This window comes from Emys orbicularis, chromosome 6, assembly GCF_028017835.1.
Source record: "Emys orbicularis isolate rEmyOrb1 chromosome 6, rEmyOrb1.hap1, whole genome shotgun sequence".
NCBI classification, from domain to species: domain Eukaryota; kingdom Metazoa; phylum Chordata; order Testudines; family Emydidae; genus Emys; species Emys orbicularis.
Genome location: NC_088688.1, coordinates 135,192,798 through 135,206,009, shown reverse-complemented (window position 1 = coordinate 135,206,009; position 13,212 = coordinate 135,192,798). Strand labels below are relative to the sequence as shown.

The window sequence follows — 13,212 nt, the reverse complement described above, 5'->3', positions numbered from 1 at the left end:
GATTAGGAGGCGATCACCACCAGACAGACATTTAAATTGTTTTATTTAACTAAAACAACAATGTTAGGTATTCTGGATTTTTTTCTTCAACAGCAAACAATATTTTTTTAATAAAAGCATATGAATTTTTGAATATAAACATTCAAGTTTTTTAAAGTCAGGTTTGTTTTTGTTAAAATTGTTAACTAAAATAGTTAAATGAAATATTAAAAAAAAAAATTAAATCGACTATGTCAGCCAGGTCAGCATGAGAAACTTAAAATATTGGCTTCTGCAGCTAACTCAGTTGTCTTCACCTTCATTTTCATGTTTGTTCATAATCTGGAAAAGAAAAACAAGCTTTCCTGCTTTTTCAGGTCCCAAGTGATTTCTCAATTTGGAATGAATTAGTCCAAAGGAAGAAAATATTCTTTCTACACTGGCAGAAGAAGCCACTGTTGTTAAAAGTGAGATTATCACTTCAACAGTCTCTGAATCCAAGTGCTTAAGTGACTTCCACCAGTTCACTGGTGTCACTTTCTTTAAAACATCATCAGCAAACATATTTCTTGAATGGTTCTTATTCCCAAACTGGGTCTCTTTTACAACCTGCTTCCATTATAGGTTTTCCCTTCTAGTGAGAGAATGGTATGCTAGATCTCAAATCAATGAAGGCTACACTCCGAAAGACCTCAAGACTTCTGGAACATGCTGCTCAAAGAGTTTCACTTTTGTTTCTACTGCCTGTCCCTCCCTTCTCACATTTATCTACGGACTTCTTCTCCTTGTCCAGATCTATTGCACCCCCAACAATCTTCTATTCATTGAACTTTTTGAAACTTTGCACTTTTAGAGAGGTAAGGGATTGACTCTGTGTACATAAATTTGCAGATGGACAATAGAGTTGAGGTCTGTTATTTCTCACCTCTATATATTTATTTATTTAAAACATTTTTGCTGTTAACAAGCATGTTATCTCTGGAGACACAAATCCACAGTTTAAGAACTGCAAAACTAAGCATCTCTGATGGTATCTTCTAGGCTGAGCACTGAGTCTCATTGGGTAGATAGAAAGATTAACCTAAATAATCTAAGCCCCTGGAACCCCATAAGATTGGGTCCCTAATCCATGAACTATTGGAACTCATTTACAAAACTTTTCTTAAACATTACATGAATATATTGTCTCATACTGTAGAATTAGAATTTATAATCCCTAGTCCATGATGAGATATCGTTGAGCTATAATGTATCTTAGTTTAAATTATCTTTAGATAGGTTTTTTCCTCCAAAAGCATTTTATCAAAAAAGTCATTATTATTATTTTATTTTTAAATCATTGATTTTTATCCACCCTGCAGCACCAGCAAATGCTGCAGGCCTTCTCCACATGTCTGCAAAGCATGCTGGGCGTCAGCTTCGTTTGGAGGGGACAGACTCATGGCTGTTCTCACCTATGGGATGCCACATTGAAAACACCCTCCTGAAACCCCTGATCTAGTGTTGATGCTTCTTTATATGAACAAACAGGGGCTTGTGTGGGAGGGGAGTCCTGCCTATCTGGAGGTAAACAAGAGTGGGTGTTCTGAGCCACCTACACTACTTGGATGGGTGATCCTGGGAAAACGTTCGGGGGGGAACCCAATCCAATGTGACACCGGAGGGTTCAGAAACGCAAGCCAAGGCCAGGCTGCTGTGTCTCAAACTGTAGCGCCCCAGCCTGTAACACTGTCCTAGATGAATGCTGGGTAAAGCTCTTTTCTGCAGCACTGCCTGCCTACAGGACACTTACTCTGTGCTGCCTGCTCTCACCGTTTTATCATGTGTTGCACAATAGATCGTAAAAAGAACAGGAGTACGTGTGGCACCTTAGAGACTAACAAATTTATTTGAGCATACGCTTTCGTGGGCTACAGCCCACTTCATCAGATGCATAGAATGGAACATATAGTAAGGAGATATATATACATACAGAACATGAAAAGGTGGAAGTAGCCATATCAACTCTAAGAGGCTAATTAATTAAGATGAGCTATAAACAGCAGGAGAAAAAAAACTTTTGTAGTGATAATCAAGATGGCCCATCTCAGACAGTTGACAAGAAGATGTGAGGATACTTAACATGGGGAAATAGATTCAATCTGTGTAATGACTTGGCCATTCCTAGTCTCTAGTCAAGCTATTCAAGTTAATGGTATCTAGTTTGCATATTAATTCAAGTTCAGCAGTTTCTTGTTGGAGTCTGTTTTGAAGCTTTTCTGTTGCAAAATTGCCACCTTTAAGTCTGTTGTTGAATGACCAGAGAGGTTGAAGTGTTCTCCTACTGGTTTTTGAATGTTATGATTCCTGATGTCAGATTTGTGTCCATTTATTCTTTTGCATAGAGACTGTCCGGTTTGGCCAAGGTAAGTGTGTAGGGGTGCTGGCTGGGGCTTGACCCTCTCCGGCTCACTGCATGCTGCTGAGGTTTGGGGAATTAGTCCGGCCGCAGGAGTCTTTCCTGGCAGCCCTGGTGGTAGTTGGACTAAACACTGGGTCAGGGCGGGCAACAGTGAGTGAGGTGCTCAGGCCCTCAAGCAGGGCTAAGCAATAACAATAGGCCCAAGCCTCCTCAGGCCAGGGAGAGGGGGAGATGGCCACGCAGGCTCTCCCCCTCCACTGCGTCCCAGCCCGGGGCCCTAGCAGCGGCAGAAGACCCACTGCTGTGTCAGTGGGGATCCTGGCCACAACACACTGACATGGGCTCTGGCAGTGCTGCAGACAGACTAGGGTCGGCTGCCCCTGGACTACTTCCAGACTCCCCCTTGGGTAGTACCTGGATCAGGTTGTTCTCCGGGGCGTCCAACACCATGGACTCCTCCAAGTAGCGAGCGCAGGGCATGCCCCGCCAGTCCTGGCGGCCATCTTGGGCCACAGGGTTTTCCCAGTCGCGGGCTAGGCTGGAGGCGTCTGGCCTCTCCGGCAGCTGGGGGCTTACTGGGCTCTGAGGGCGAGCCTTTATACTTCCGGGTCGCCGCCTGACCCTCTGAGGGGCGGGCTCAGAGCTCCCTAGCTCCGCCCACTCCGGCCTCTGGAGAGGCTCTTCCCTCTCCGGGGCGGCGGGGAGCCACACCACCTCACTACAACATGGCAGAGGGCATTGCTGGCACATGATGGCATATATCACATTGGTAGATATGCAGGTGAACGAGCCCCTGATAGTGTGGCTGATGTGATTAGGCCCTATGATGGTGTCGCTTGAATAGATATGCGGACAGAATTGGCACTGGGGTTTGTTGCAGGGACTGGTTCCTGAGTTAGTGTTTTTGTTGTGTCGTGTGTGGTTGCTGTTGAGTATTTGCTTCAGGTTGGGGGGTTGTCTGTAAGCGAGGACTGGTCTGTCTCCCAAGATCTGTGAGAGTGAGGGATCGTCCTTCAGGATAGGGATCATCTTTCAGGATATCCTGAAAGATGATCCCTCGCTCTCTCAGATCTGCCATGTACATTGGCCAAACCTGGCCTTGGGGTGGGACGTGAGACGAGCACTGTGCTGCCTTTGAACACCCGTGGCTGGCCCAGGCCGGCTGACTGGGGCTCAGGCTGCGAGGCTATTTAACTGTGGTGCAGAAATTCGGGCCCAGGCTCAGTCCTGATCATCTGCACCACAGTTAAACAGCCTCATAGCTCAAGCCCCACAAGCCCGAGTAGGCTGGCCCGGGCCAGCCGCAGGTGTTTGACCACATACCCTAAAGCCTTGGACTGTTCAGAAAGGTTTGGAGGGTTTTGAAATGACACTTATCCAGTGTTCCCGCTAATCTTTTATCTCTGTGTGCGGAATGAATTTTGTTGTGTCACACATCACCTTCATATCGGTGCACAAAACAAAATTCATGTGGTGGGGATGGGGCCGAGGGGTTCAGAGTGTGGGAGGGGGCTCAGGGCTGGGGCAGAGGGTTGGGGTTCAAGGAGGGGAGTGAGGGCTTGGGTGGGGCCGGGGATGAGGGGTTTGGGGTGCAGGCTGCCCTGGGGCTGCAATGGGGAGAGAGGACTCCCCCCCCCCCCCCCCAGCCCTCTTTTGCCACAGCAGCTCCGGTGGGGCTGGGCTGGACCGAGGGAGGGACTCCTCTCCCTGGCAGCTCCGGCGGCACTGGGCCAGGGGAGGGGCTCCTGGCCACGACAAGTCCAGGGCACGTCTGCGCTGGGGCCGGCGTCCAGTGAAGAGGGGCACCTCTCCCCGCCGCAGCAGGTCCGTGCTGGGGGAGAGGCATCTCTTCCCGCTGCAGCCCTGAGCCCCTGCATGGGGCTTAATCGGCAGCTGAGCAGCCGCACAGCTTACAGGGAACTTAGCACTTATCATACCTGGGTCTTAACTCCTGATGTCAGTCCACTAAGAAATCAGGGTGGCCCTTAAAATGCATACATACGTTTACATGACAAGGTTGGTTTGTTTGTATCTTAAACATATTTTCTGTACAAAGGGTGGGTGGCTGTTCATGTGTTTTTACATTTAAGGCCCCAGTTCTGCAAACATATGTATGTGTTTAGTTTTACATTTGGACTTCATGTGTTTGCAGAACTGGGGCCTATGTGGTTACCTTTGATTTAATAAAAGTGCTGGTGTGATGTCAGTGATCCTTTGTGGTATGGTGCTTGTGACGAGACTTAGCAGCAGGCCTTATGCTGCAGGGATTCATAATACCAAGTATCCTAATTCTAACTCCTGGAGCAGCACAGCAGAAGAGCCACCTGAACACCTAGGAAAGACGCAATATACAATACTGATTCTTGGGGTGGAGTGGGTGGTTTAAGTGGTTTTATCTCCCCTCCCCCCCTTCTCCCAAATGTCTGGATGAACTGTAGCCTGATATACCACCTAGTTTTAAGTGAAAATAGCTAGGCATTTCCTTAATATTGACCTTATGATTGCTTTATTGCTCTGCGTTTCATCCTAATGGACCCACATTTAGGGGTAATGAGGAGTAGGTGAATCCATGAGACCAACCTTGAAAACCCCCACAATAGCAGTGTGTGAGAGGAGGAGTGGTTGGGCCCTGGTTGAGATGGATTCTGCATCTATGCTAGTCAGATGGGGAGGGGAGGGTGAGAGAGAGAGAATGAATCATGTGTGAAATGGGTTCTATGTAACACTGAATGAAAGAGTTCAAATAAAGTATGCAGAAGAGGTTGGTGGCAGAAGCTATTCTGAGAACACAGTCAGTATGAGGAAATTCTACTAGAATTCTTGGGAAATCCTTTTTCCCTACCCAGAGGCTTGGCTGCGCGTTGTGGCTGATGTCACATAGGAAATATAGCTGCCAATTAAGCAATAAAGCCACTTCTGGGTAAGTGTTAACTGTGTATTTTGTATGCATCGAGTACGTGGGAGTACACGTTGTTTAGAGACTGGGCGTGTATGACAAACATGTGGAGAGCCAGTTCACTCAGGAGAGGTGCAGTAGAATATAAGGTGACTCCTGTCCAGGATGTCAGAGAGTCACCCATGGGTGCTGTGTCATGTATTGACACAAACTTGTCACATATTCACCTGCTCTCCTTCTTCCTGCTTATCCTGTTTAACTCTTGTTACAAGCTGCTTTTCATTCTAGAAGCTTCGCTATAAACCAGCCCAAGCCTGCAGGCTCCACTCATGCTCAAGGAGTTTGCTTCAGCACTATGTACTGGAGAAACTGGTGGGTAGAGAGGCAAACTGGCAGAGGTCTGGAAAGAATGGGAGAAATTCATAAGAAAATCCTCAAATAGCCAAAGTAAGATGAGTCTTAAAATATTGAAAGCTTAATCATTAATCACTTTGTCTCGGGGTTCACAGTGCAATCCAGACCAGTGAGGGGTTGTCACCTCTTGCCTTGCAGCCCTGAGTGCCTCATAATGCATTAATGGTGTAGCAAACAGCCTGGGACGCTCCCTGTCAGCTGACCGGTGTGCAGGTCATGCGTGTCTGTGTGCTAGACAGCCCTGGTTCAGCAGCTCTGACCCCAGCAGTCTGTCTACAGCTTCGCTCTGGCTTCCACCAGCAGGTTGACCCTAACACACTCCCAGTCCCAAATTTCCTCAGAACTGTGTGCCCAGGAATGTCCAGCCCTGGACAGCTAAAGAAAAATAAAGTTTGTTGCTCCTTTAAAGAGACAAAGGTACATTACAGATTAACAACTTAGCGGCAGTAAATATACCCGTCCCTGCAAACACAGCATGGAGCTCGTATCTAGTAAAAATAAAACAAATTTATTAACAATAGGATGTAGGTTAAATGATGCCAAGTAAAAACAAAGTTAGAAAGGGTCACAAGGAAATAAAAGTGAAAGCATGCATCTAAAAGTCTAAACCTTAGGGCAGGTCTACACTTAAAATGCCTCATTGGCGCAGCTGCAGCACTTCAATGAAGATGCTCTGTGCCGACAGGAGAGAGCTCTCCCATTGGCGGAGTTAATCCACCTAACTGAGAGGCAGTAGCTATGTTGATGGGAGAAACTCTGCCATCAACGTAGCACTGTCTACACCCGGGGCTAGGTCAGTATAACTACGTCATTCAGAGAGGTCGATTTTTCTCACCCCTGAATGACATAGTTAATCTGATGTAAGTCTGTAGTGTAGACCAGATCTCAATCTAGCAAGGTACTTTGTTCAAGATGATTTCTCTCACCAGTCTTCCTTCTTCCCAGCCATGGCTGACTTCCCTCACTCGGGACTATCCACAAAAGTACAAGGTGCTGGTTTCCCTTGTCTTCCAAGGTGAAAGATCTTTGTCTAAGCAGGTTTCTCACCTATATTCAGTTTTCAGAGACTTTGACTCCACGCCTCACCCCCTCCCATCCCTTGGTTGAAAGGCCCATCTTTCTCAGCTTGCAAGAGCTCTGTTCCCTTGTTTCTATCTAGTGAGGGATGCCGAAGATGGCTTCTGTCCTTGCGTATATCTTCCAAAGTTCGGTGATCTCGTTACAAGAGACAGAATGATGTCATGCTGTTCTTCCCCTCTTGTGGACTTCCCATCCCCCTGCTGATTCATATGTAAATAGGGCTTCCATTGTTTTTGGTCACTCTTAGCTTAATTTTATTGGTAGTTGCCTTCTCCCTGTTGGGGGGGAAAACCTGTTTCTCCCTGTGTTTGGTCATAGACTGCAAAGCCTAATACAGTGAGTATCCGTAATTCCTCAGACAGTGTTAATACAGACATTTCACACTGCTATCCTCACTGTGTGATAAGCTTTCACAAATCACCTCACTCAATACACTTGGTGTACAATATTACTGCCTGACAAGTCAGCTGACTCAATTGCTTAGTACTTGAGGTTCAGCTCCCCTGTCTTGATAGATCAGGAAACCTTTGCAATGGATTCTTCGAAAAGTAAAACTCAGACCAAGCTTCTCTCTACTGCTGAGTGTAGACGCCATGGTATCTCCTCCTCCCCCATTTGTTAACTCAATAGCTTTGTTTACCTAAATGGACCTTTATTGTCTTTGCCTGGTGTCAGGGTTCCCTCCCCACTCTGAACTCTAGGGTACAGATGTGGGGACCCGCATGAAAGACCCCCCCCCCCAAGCTTATCTCTATCAGCTTAGGTTAAAAACTCCCCCAAGGCACAAATTCTTCCTTGTTCTTGGAACGGTATCGCTGCCACCACCAAGTGAGTTAGACAAAGATTCGAGGAAAAGGACCACTTGGAGTTCCTGTTCCCCCAAACCCTTTCACCCCCTTTCCTGGGGAGGCTTGAGAATAATATACCAACCAAATAGGTTAACAAAGTGGGCACAGACCAGCCCTTGGGTTTTTAGGACACTAAAAACCAATCAGGTTCTTAAAAGCAGAACTTTATTATAAAGAAAAAGTAAAAGAAGCACCTCTGTAAAATCAGGATGGAAGGTAATTTTACAGGGTAATCAGATTCAAAACACAGAGGATTCTCCTCTAGGCAGAACTTTAAAGTTACAAAAAAACAGGAATAAACCTCCCTCTTAGCCTAGGGAAAATTCACAAGCTAAAACAAAAGATAATCTAACGCATTTCCTTCCTGTTACTTACAATTTGTAATCTTAGATGCTTAGTTCAGATATGGCTTTAGGAGATGTATTTTCCCTGCCCTGGTTCCTCGCTGACCCGGAGAGAGCACACACAGAGAGCCCAAACAAAACCTAGGTCCTTTTCTGCAGAACTGCTTCCTAGCCATTCGGTCCCTAGTCTGTAACAGTGAATGCGACTCTTCCGTCCTAAGTGCAGGACTCCTCCCCCCCCCCGATTTGAAAGTATCTTCTTTCCTTATTGGTCCTTTTGGTCAGGTGCCAACCAGGTTATTTGAGCTTCTTAACCCTTTACAGGTAAAGGAGGGATTTTATGCTACCCTTAGCTGTATGTTTGACACCTGGTGACTAGGCTGGTTAGAGAAGCAAACGTTCCTTTGTCTAGGGCAGACCTGTTGACCAACTCCCTGACACGCCTGTCTTAAACACATTTTAGTTATCATTCCAGTATATGTCCATAACTCTTAACACACACCACGTATGTATATCACGCAAGAATATTGAAGATCAGTGAGTTATTAGTTTTTCCAGTTACATACTACATGACACCTTTTAAATACAGATTATAGTCCTAGTGAGTTGGGGTACCCTGAATTGGTGAGGCCAGCTGAAACTTACTACTTGATACCAGTGAGCCCTTTGGCACTGACATGCTCTTAAGGTCTCACACTCAAACCTGGAAAACTAACTGTCCCTCTCCTCCCAGACGTTTTAGGGAAATGCAAGGAAAAACATCAAGCCATGCCTGTGTCATGTTCCATTAAACAACAATACAGAATGGGGGGGGGGGTGGATATTCTATGATTCTATCAGTGGGAAAAGCTCTCCCGCCAACATAGCACTGTGTGCATGGAGCGTTAGGTCGACGTAAGTACGTTGCTCGGGAGGGGGGGGTGGATTTTTCACAGCACTGAGCAAGGAGGTAGGTATGCCAAAGTGTGTGTGTGTAATGAGAGTTGGCTAGCCCCAGCCCTGAAGGGGTGAGATGCCCTGTTAGAGACCTTGCTGGCTCATGGAGAGTATTGGCAATCCCCACCCTGACCCCATCACCCCTTGCATGGCACTGGCTGTAGGAGTATAGCCTGAAGCAGAAGTAACTCCTTGTAGTTCAATAAGCAAGAAAAAGGCCACAGGCCAGAACTAAAGTCATATTGTTGTGATATCCCTATACATGAATGGTGCATTAATGTAAATATAGAGAAAACTCACTGTAACAGCTACTTATCTGTATTTATCTCTGAAAACCATGCCCTTTCTCCTTACCAGTCACGCTCTATACATCTAATGAAGATGCTTTGTGAGGATGAGCTTTGGTCTGTAGTAATTTCCCCAGCTGTGCACAGTCTGAGTGCTTTCCCCTGTGCCAGCACGTGCTGGTGAGCGTGGGCATGGAGCTCTCACTTATTAAATTAAATCTTGGGATGAAAAAGGGGTGTGTGGAGGTGTGTGTACATAGCAGGTCTGGTATTGTGCTCATCCAAATGTGAATTGAACCTAACATCTCTCCAAAAAAACATATGTGCTTTGGATGAAGTGCAGATGGCCTTTAAATGATTAAATTGAAGGACATGCCAATAGGGTTTAGCTAAAGCTGAGCCCCATTCCGCGGTGTGGTTACACCGTCAGACGGAAGAGCTGACATTTTCTGAATTCTTCCTTTAAAGCAAACAGCCTGCTGACACTCCGCTCACGGTGCTCTGCGCCTTAGTCTAGGCCTGCCAGGTGCTCCTGTCAAAGAACACCACGCTGAGGGGTCCGGGGTAGCCCCCAAGGGACTTTGGCCTCTATTACTGGGGGCTCCTACTCCCTGGGCTGCTCTCACGCTTTGGAGAGGTTGCCGGATTTCCCCTGCATCTGTTTTAGAATGGGCAGGACTGACTCAGAGCAGAGAGCTGCTACGGAGAAACCGCCCGACGAAAAATAATCCATCTCCAGTATGCGGCTGCAGACTTGGCTGGTGCCCCCACCCTGTCGTTTTGATGACACCATTGCTGTGTAGGGTGTCTGAGGCCTTGTCTGGGCTCAGGAGTAGCCCTGACTTGGCAGCACATTAGGGTGCAACTGGCACAACACTGAACATGATGGGTCCTTTTCTGCGCTGGCTGCAAGGTCTGGTGAGCAGCATGTTGGCAAACACAATGGTTCAAAATCCTGCTGGACTGTGGTAATGTGTCACAGTGCAGAGAAGGACAGGCCAGGGTCTGCACCAGTTGAGCTGACTGAGTTTTCCCCAAGGCACCCACAACTGCACTGAGGGGTCAACCCCAGCCTCAGTCCCAGGACGGGGCTCTGTGCTGAGGAGTGCACAGCACCCTGGCAAGGGGGGACTGGCAGAGTATGCAGCCTGGCTTTTGTTGTTGGGATACTTTTCTTCGTTAGTTATTACCCATTTTCAGTCTCTCCCCTGCCTCCCCCCAACACACACCCTTTTATTCAGAGCCTTTGACCAGCCCCTGCCGTGGGGGTCATGCCCTCTGTGACTGGCTTGTTCCCATGGGGTTCAGCCGCCATTCTGAGCTATGTGCGGTCTTATTTGAAGTAACACTAATACAATAGCCATGTTTGCCTATGAGCCGCTCAGTTTGAAACCCCTGCTTCAGGGAAGACGACAGTGGCACTTTCCAAACCTATTCTACTGAAACCAGGCACTGAAGTTGCCAACCTAAATGCAAATATGGCTTTGTTTCCTGTTTCTAGAACAGGAACTTTAAAGGTGGGTGTACTTTCAGTTGCTCTGTGGGTATTCTTAGCAAAAAGGGGGTTTTGTTAATTTTGCATGTGTTTAGTCCTTGGAGTAAGGAGATTGTTTTTAAACCATGTAAGACCCGCACTATATTGCGGGGTAGCGATTAAGTGGAGTGTTTCTTCTCTCCTCGGGCTGGTACCAGGGTGTGCCGACAGCAGAATGCATGCTGGGTTGTTATTCCATGTAGGAGCCAGTGACCTATGGCAGGTCTGAGGACTTTCAGACCCAGTAAATATCCGATACAAATTTGAGGCCTGATCCAAAGCACATTGGCGTGTGAGTCTTCCCTGAGTGGGGCAGGGTCTCACGCTGCTCCTGTATTGTGCAGCTGGTTTTGTTGTGCTTGGTTAAGAGGGCAGTTTTTCATGTTCATAGGATTTTATTCAGATCCAAACCCCCTCCTCCACCCATGTCCCCATCCTTGGTTATAAAAGAAATGTGTTTCTTCAAACCTTTACAGAGAATTGTATGGGTCTTTTGGAATCTGCATACTCACTGTCTGTCATGGTCCTTTCCAGTTGGTGCACTGCATGTGGAATTTTCCCAGCCTGTGAATCTTGAGGAAGTTGAGAAGATAAACCCTGAAGTGAGAGAAGGAGGCCGATATGCTCCAAAAGACTGTAAAGCACTTCAGAAAGTAGCAATCATCATACCATTCAGGAACCGTGATGAGCATCTGAAGTACTGGCTGTATTATCTCCACCCAATCCTTCAAAGGCAACAGCTTGACTATGGAGTGTATGTCATCAATCAGGTAAGGACTTGGGACGTGCATACGTTCACAGAATAATGGCTATAATACTTCCGTGCAAAGGTGCAGTTGGCTTATACTCAGTAACCAACTTGCTGGTTGAGAAGATTAATGCACAAAATGAAAGAGTCAAGAGTCGGGAATCTTCACTGCATAATCTGCAAACAAATCCAAACACTTCTGCTAGTTGCTTTTATAGCTTTAGAAAAATGCTTCCCCCAGTAAACTGAGATCCAGTTCTCAAGTTAGGCAACTTCCTTGTGAGTAACTTCTACTTAAGTAGCCACTTTGAAGAGAACTTTTAGTAATAGAGTCTCATCTTATTTCCACCAGGATACACTTATCACCAACTTGTGCAGGACTTTCAGTCCTAGATTCCGAGGCCAGAAGGGATCATCAGATCCCTAGTCTGACCGCCTGTATGATGCAGGCCAGATAACCCCCAGTAACACTAATAGGAACAGTGCACTAACTGTCCTGCGTGTGGATAGAACATAGATCTCTTATAGATGTAGACAAGTCCATTTCAAGTAAATGGAATAGAAAAAAATTACTGGCATTACTTCCAATATACACCTCTACCCCAATATAACGCGACCCGATATAACACGAATTCGGATATAACGCGGTAAAGCAGTGCTCCGGGGAGGCAGGGCTGCGCACTCCGGTGGATCAAAGCAAGTTCGATATAACGCGGTTTCACCTATAACGCGGTTAAGATTTTTTGGCTCCCGAGGACAGCGTTATATCGAGGTAGAGGTGTATTTTGCCTTTTAGCCCTGCCTATGTCCCTCTCCAAACAACATGACTGGCTTGAGCATATGCCATGATTCCAAAAAAAATTGGCTGTTGTGCACACATTGAGAAGCTTAACAAGTTAAGAAAAATGCATTAGTTGTGATGAAAGGGCACCTCTATCACTCCGAAGGGTGCCAGTGAAGTCTCTCTGAGTATCTGGCACATAGATATTAACACAGCATCTCTGTCTAGTTTTGGATCCCAGCCCTGTGCAATGCTGAAAGGCAGCACGCTCCCTGGAGCATAGCTGTTTCTAGAGTCAAGAGAGACAAGGTGGGTGAAGTAATATCTTTTATCGGATCAGCTTTACCTTGCCCACCTTGTCTCTCTAATACTCTGGGATCAACCTGGCTACGACAACACTGCAAACAACAATGGATGGTATCTAAAGTCAAGATCAGTTGGTATGTTCAGGTGCAGCAGAAAGGTTTGAATTTTTCTCTGTGCCTCAGGAAATGGATTGCTATGTATTTATACTAATGGTAAATACTCACCTAAGGAATGTTAATACTTACCTGCTGTGCTTGATATGACTTTGTTCATGTTTCTGTGATGGCAGAGTGCTCTATTTACAGATGATATGCAACTGCAAATAACAGATTATTTTAGCTTGGATTATAATGTACTGTCATTAATCCCCCTCAAATCATTTTTGTTTATATGTGTAACATGCTTATATATCAGACCATACTGGTGATGGAATCAGCTTTCCTACAACTGGTAATAACATGCTCGACTAACTATACTAAATGTTATCCCTGAAGTTGCTCTGCAGACCCCCTTTGCAGCATAGCATAAATGACCATTTAGAGTGCAGCTCTCCAGACCACACGCCTCTCACAAATGGTGGCGTAAATACCCAGCCACCCCTAGCTCGTGAAGGTGGTATTTTGATGCACTAAGGATCCACTGTGTACATGCATATATT

The 13,212-nt window shown here is 46.2% G+C and overlaps 1 protein-coding gene across 1 annotated transcript in view; it reads left to right on the top strand.

Annotated features, from left to right (window-relative positions):
* B4GALT1 (beta-1,4-galactosyltransferase 1) overlaps positions 1–13,212 on the top strand; it is a 68,045-nt gene that overhangs the window by 37,022 nt on the left and 17,811 nt on the right. Inside the window, exon 2 of the mRNA XM_065406052.1 lies at positions 11,254–11,489. Within this exon, the coding sequence (XP_065262124.1) occupies positions 11,254–11,489 (236 nt within the window). The remainder of the gene's footprint in view (positions 1–11,253; positions 11,490–13,212) is intronic.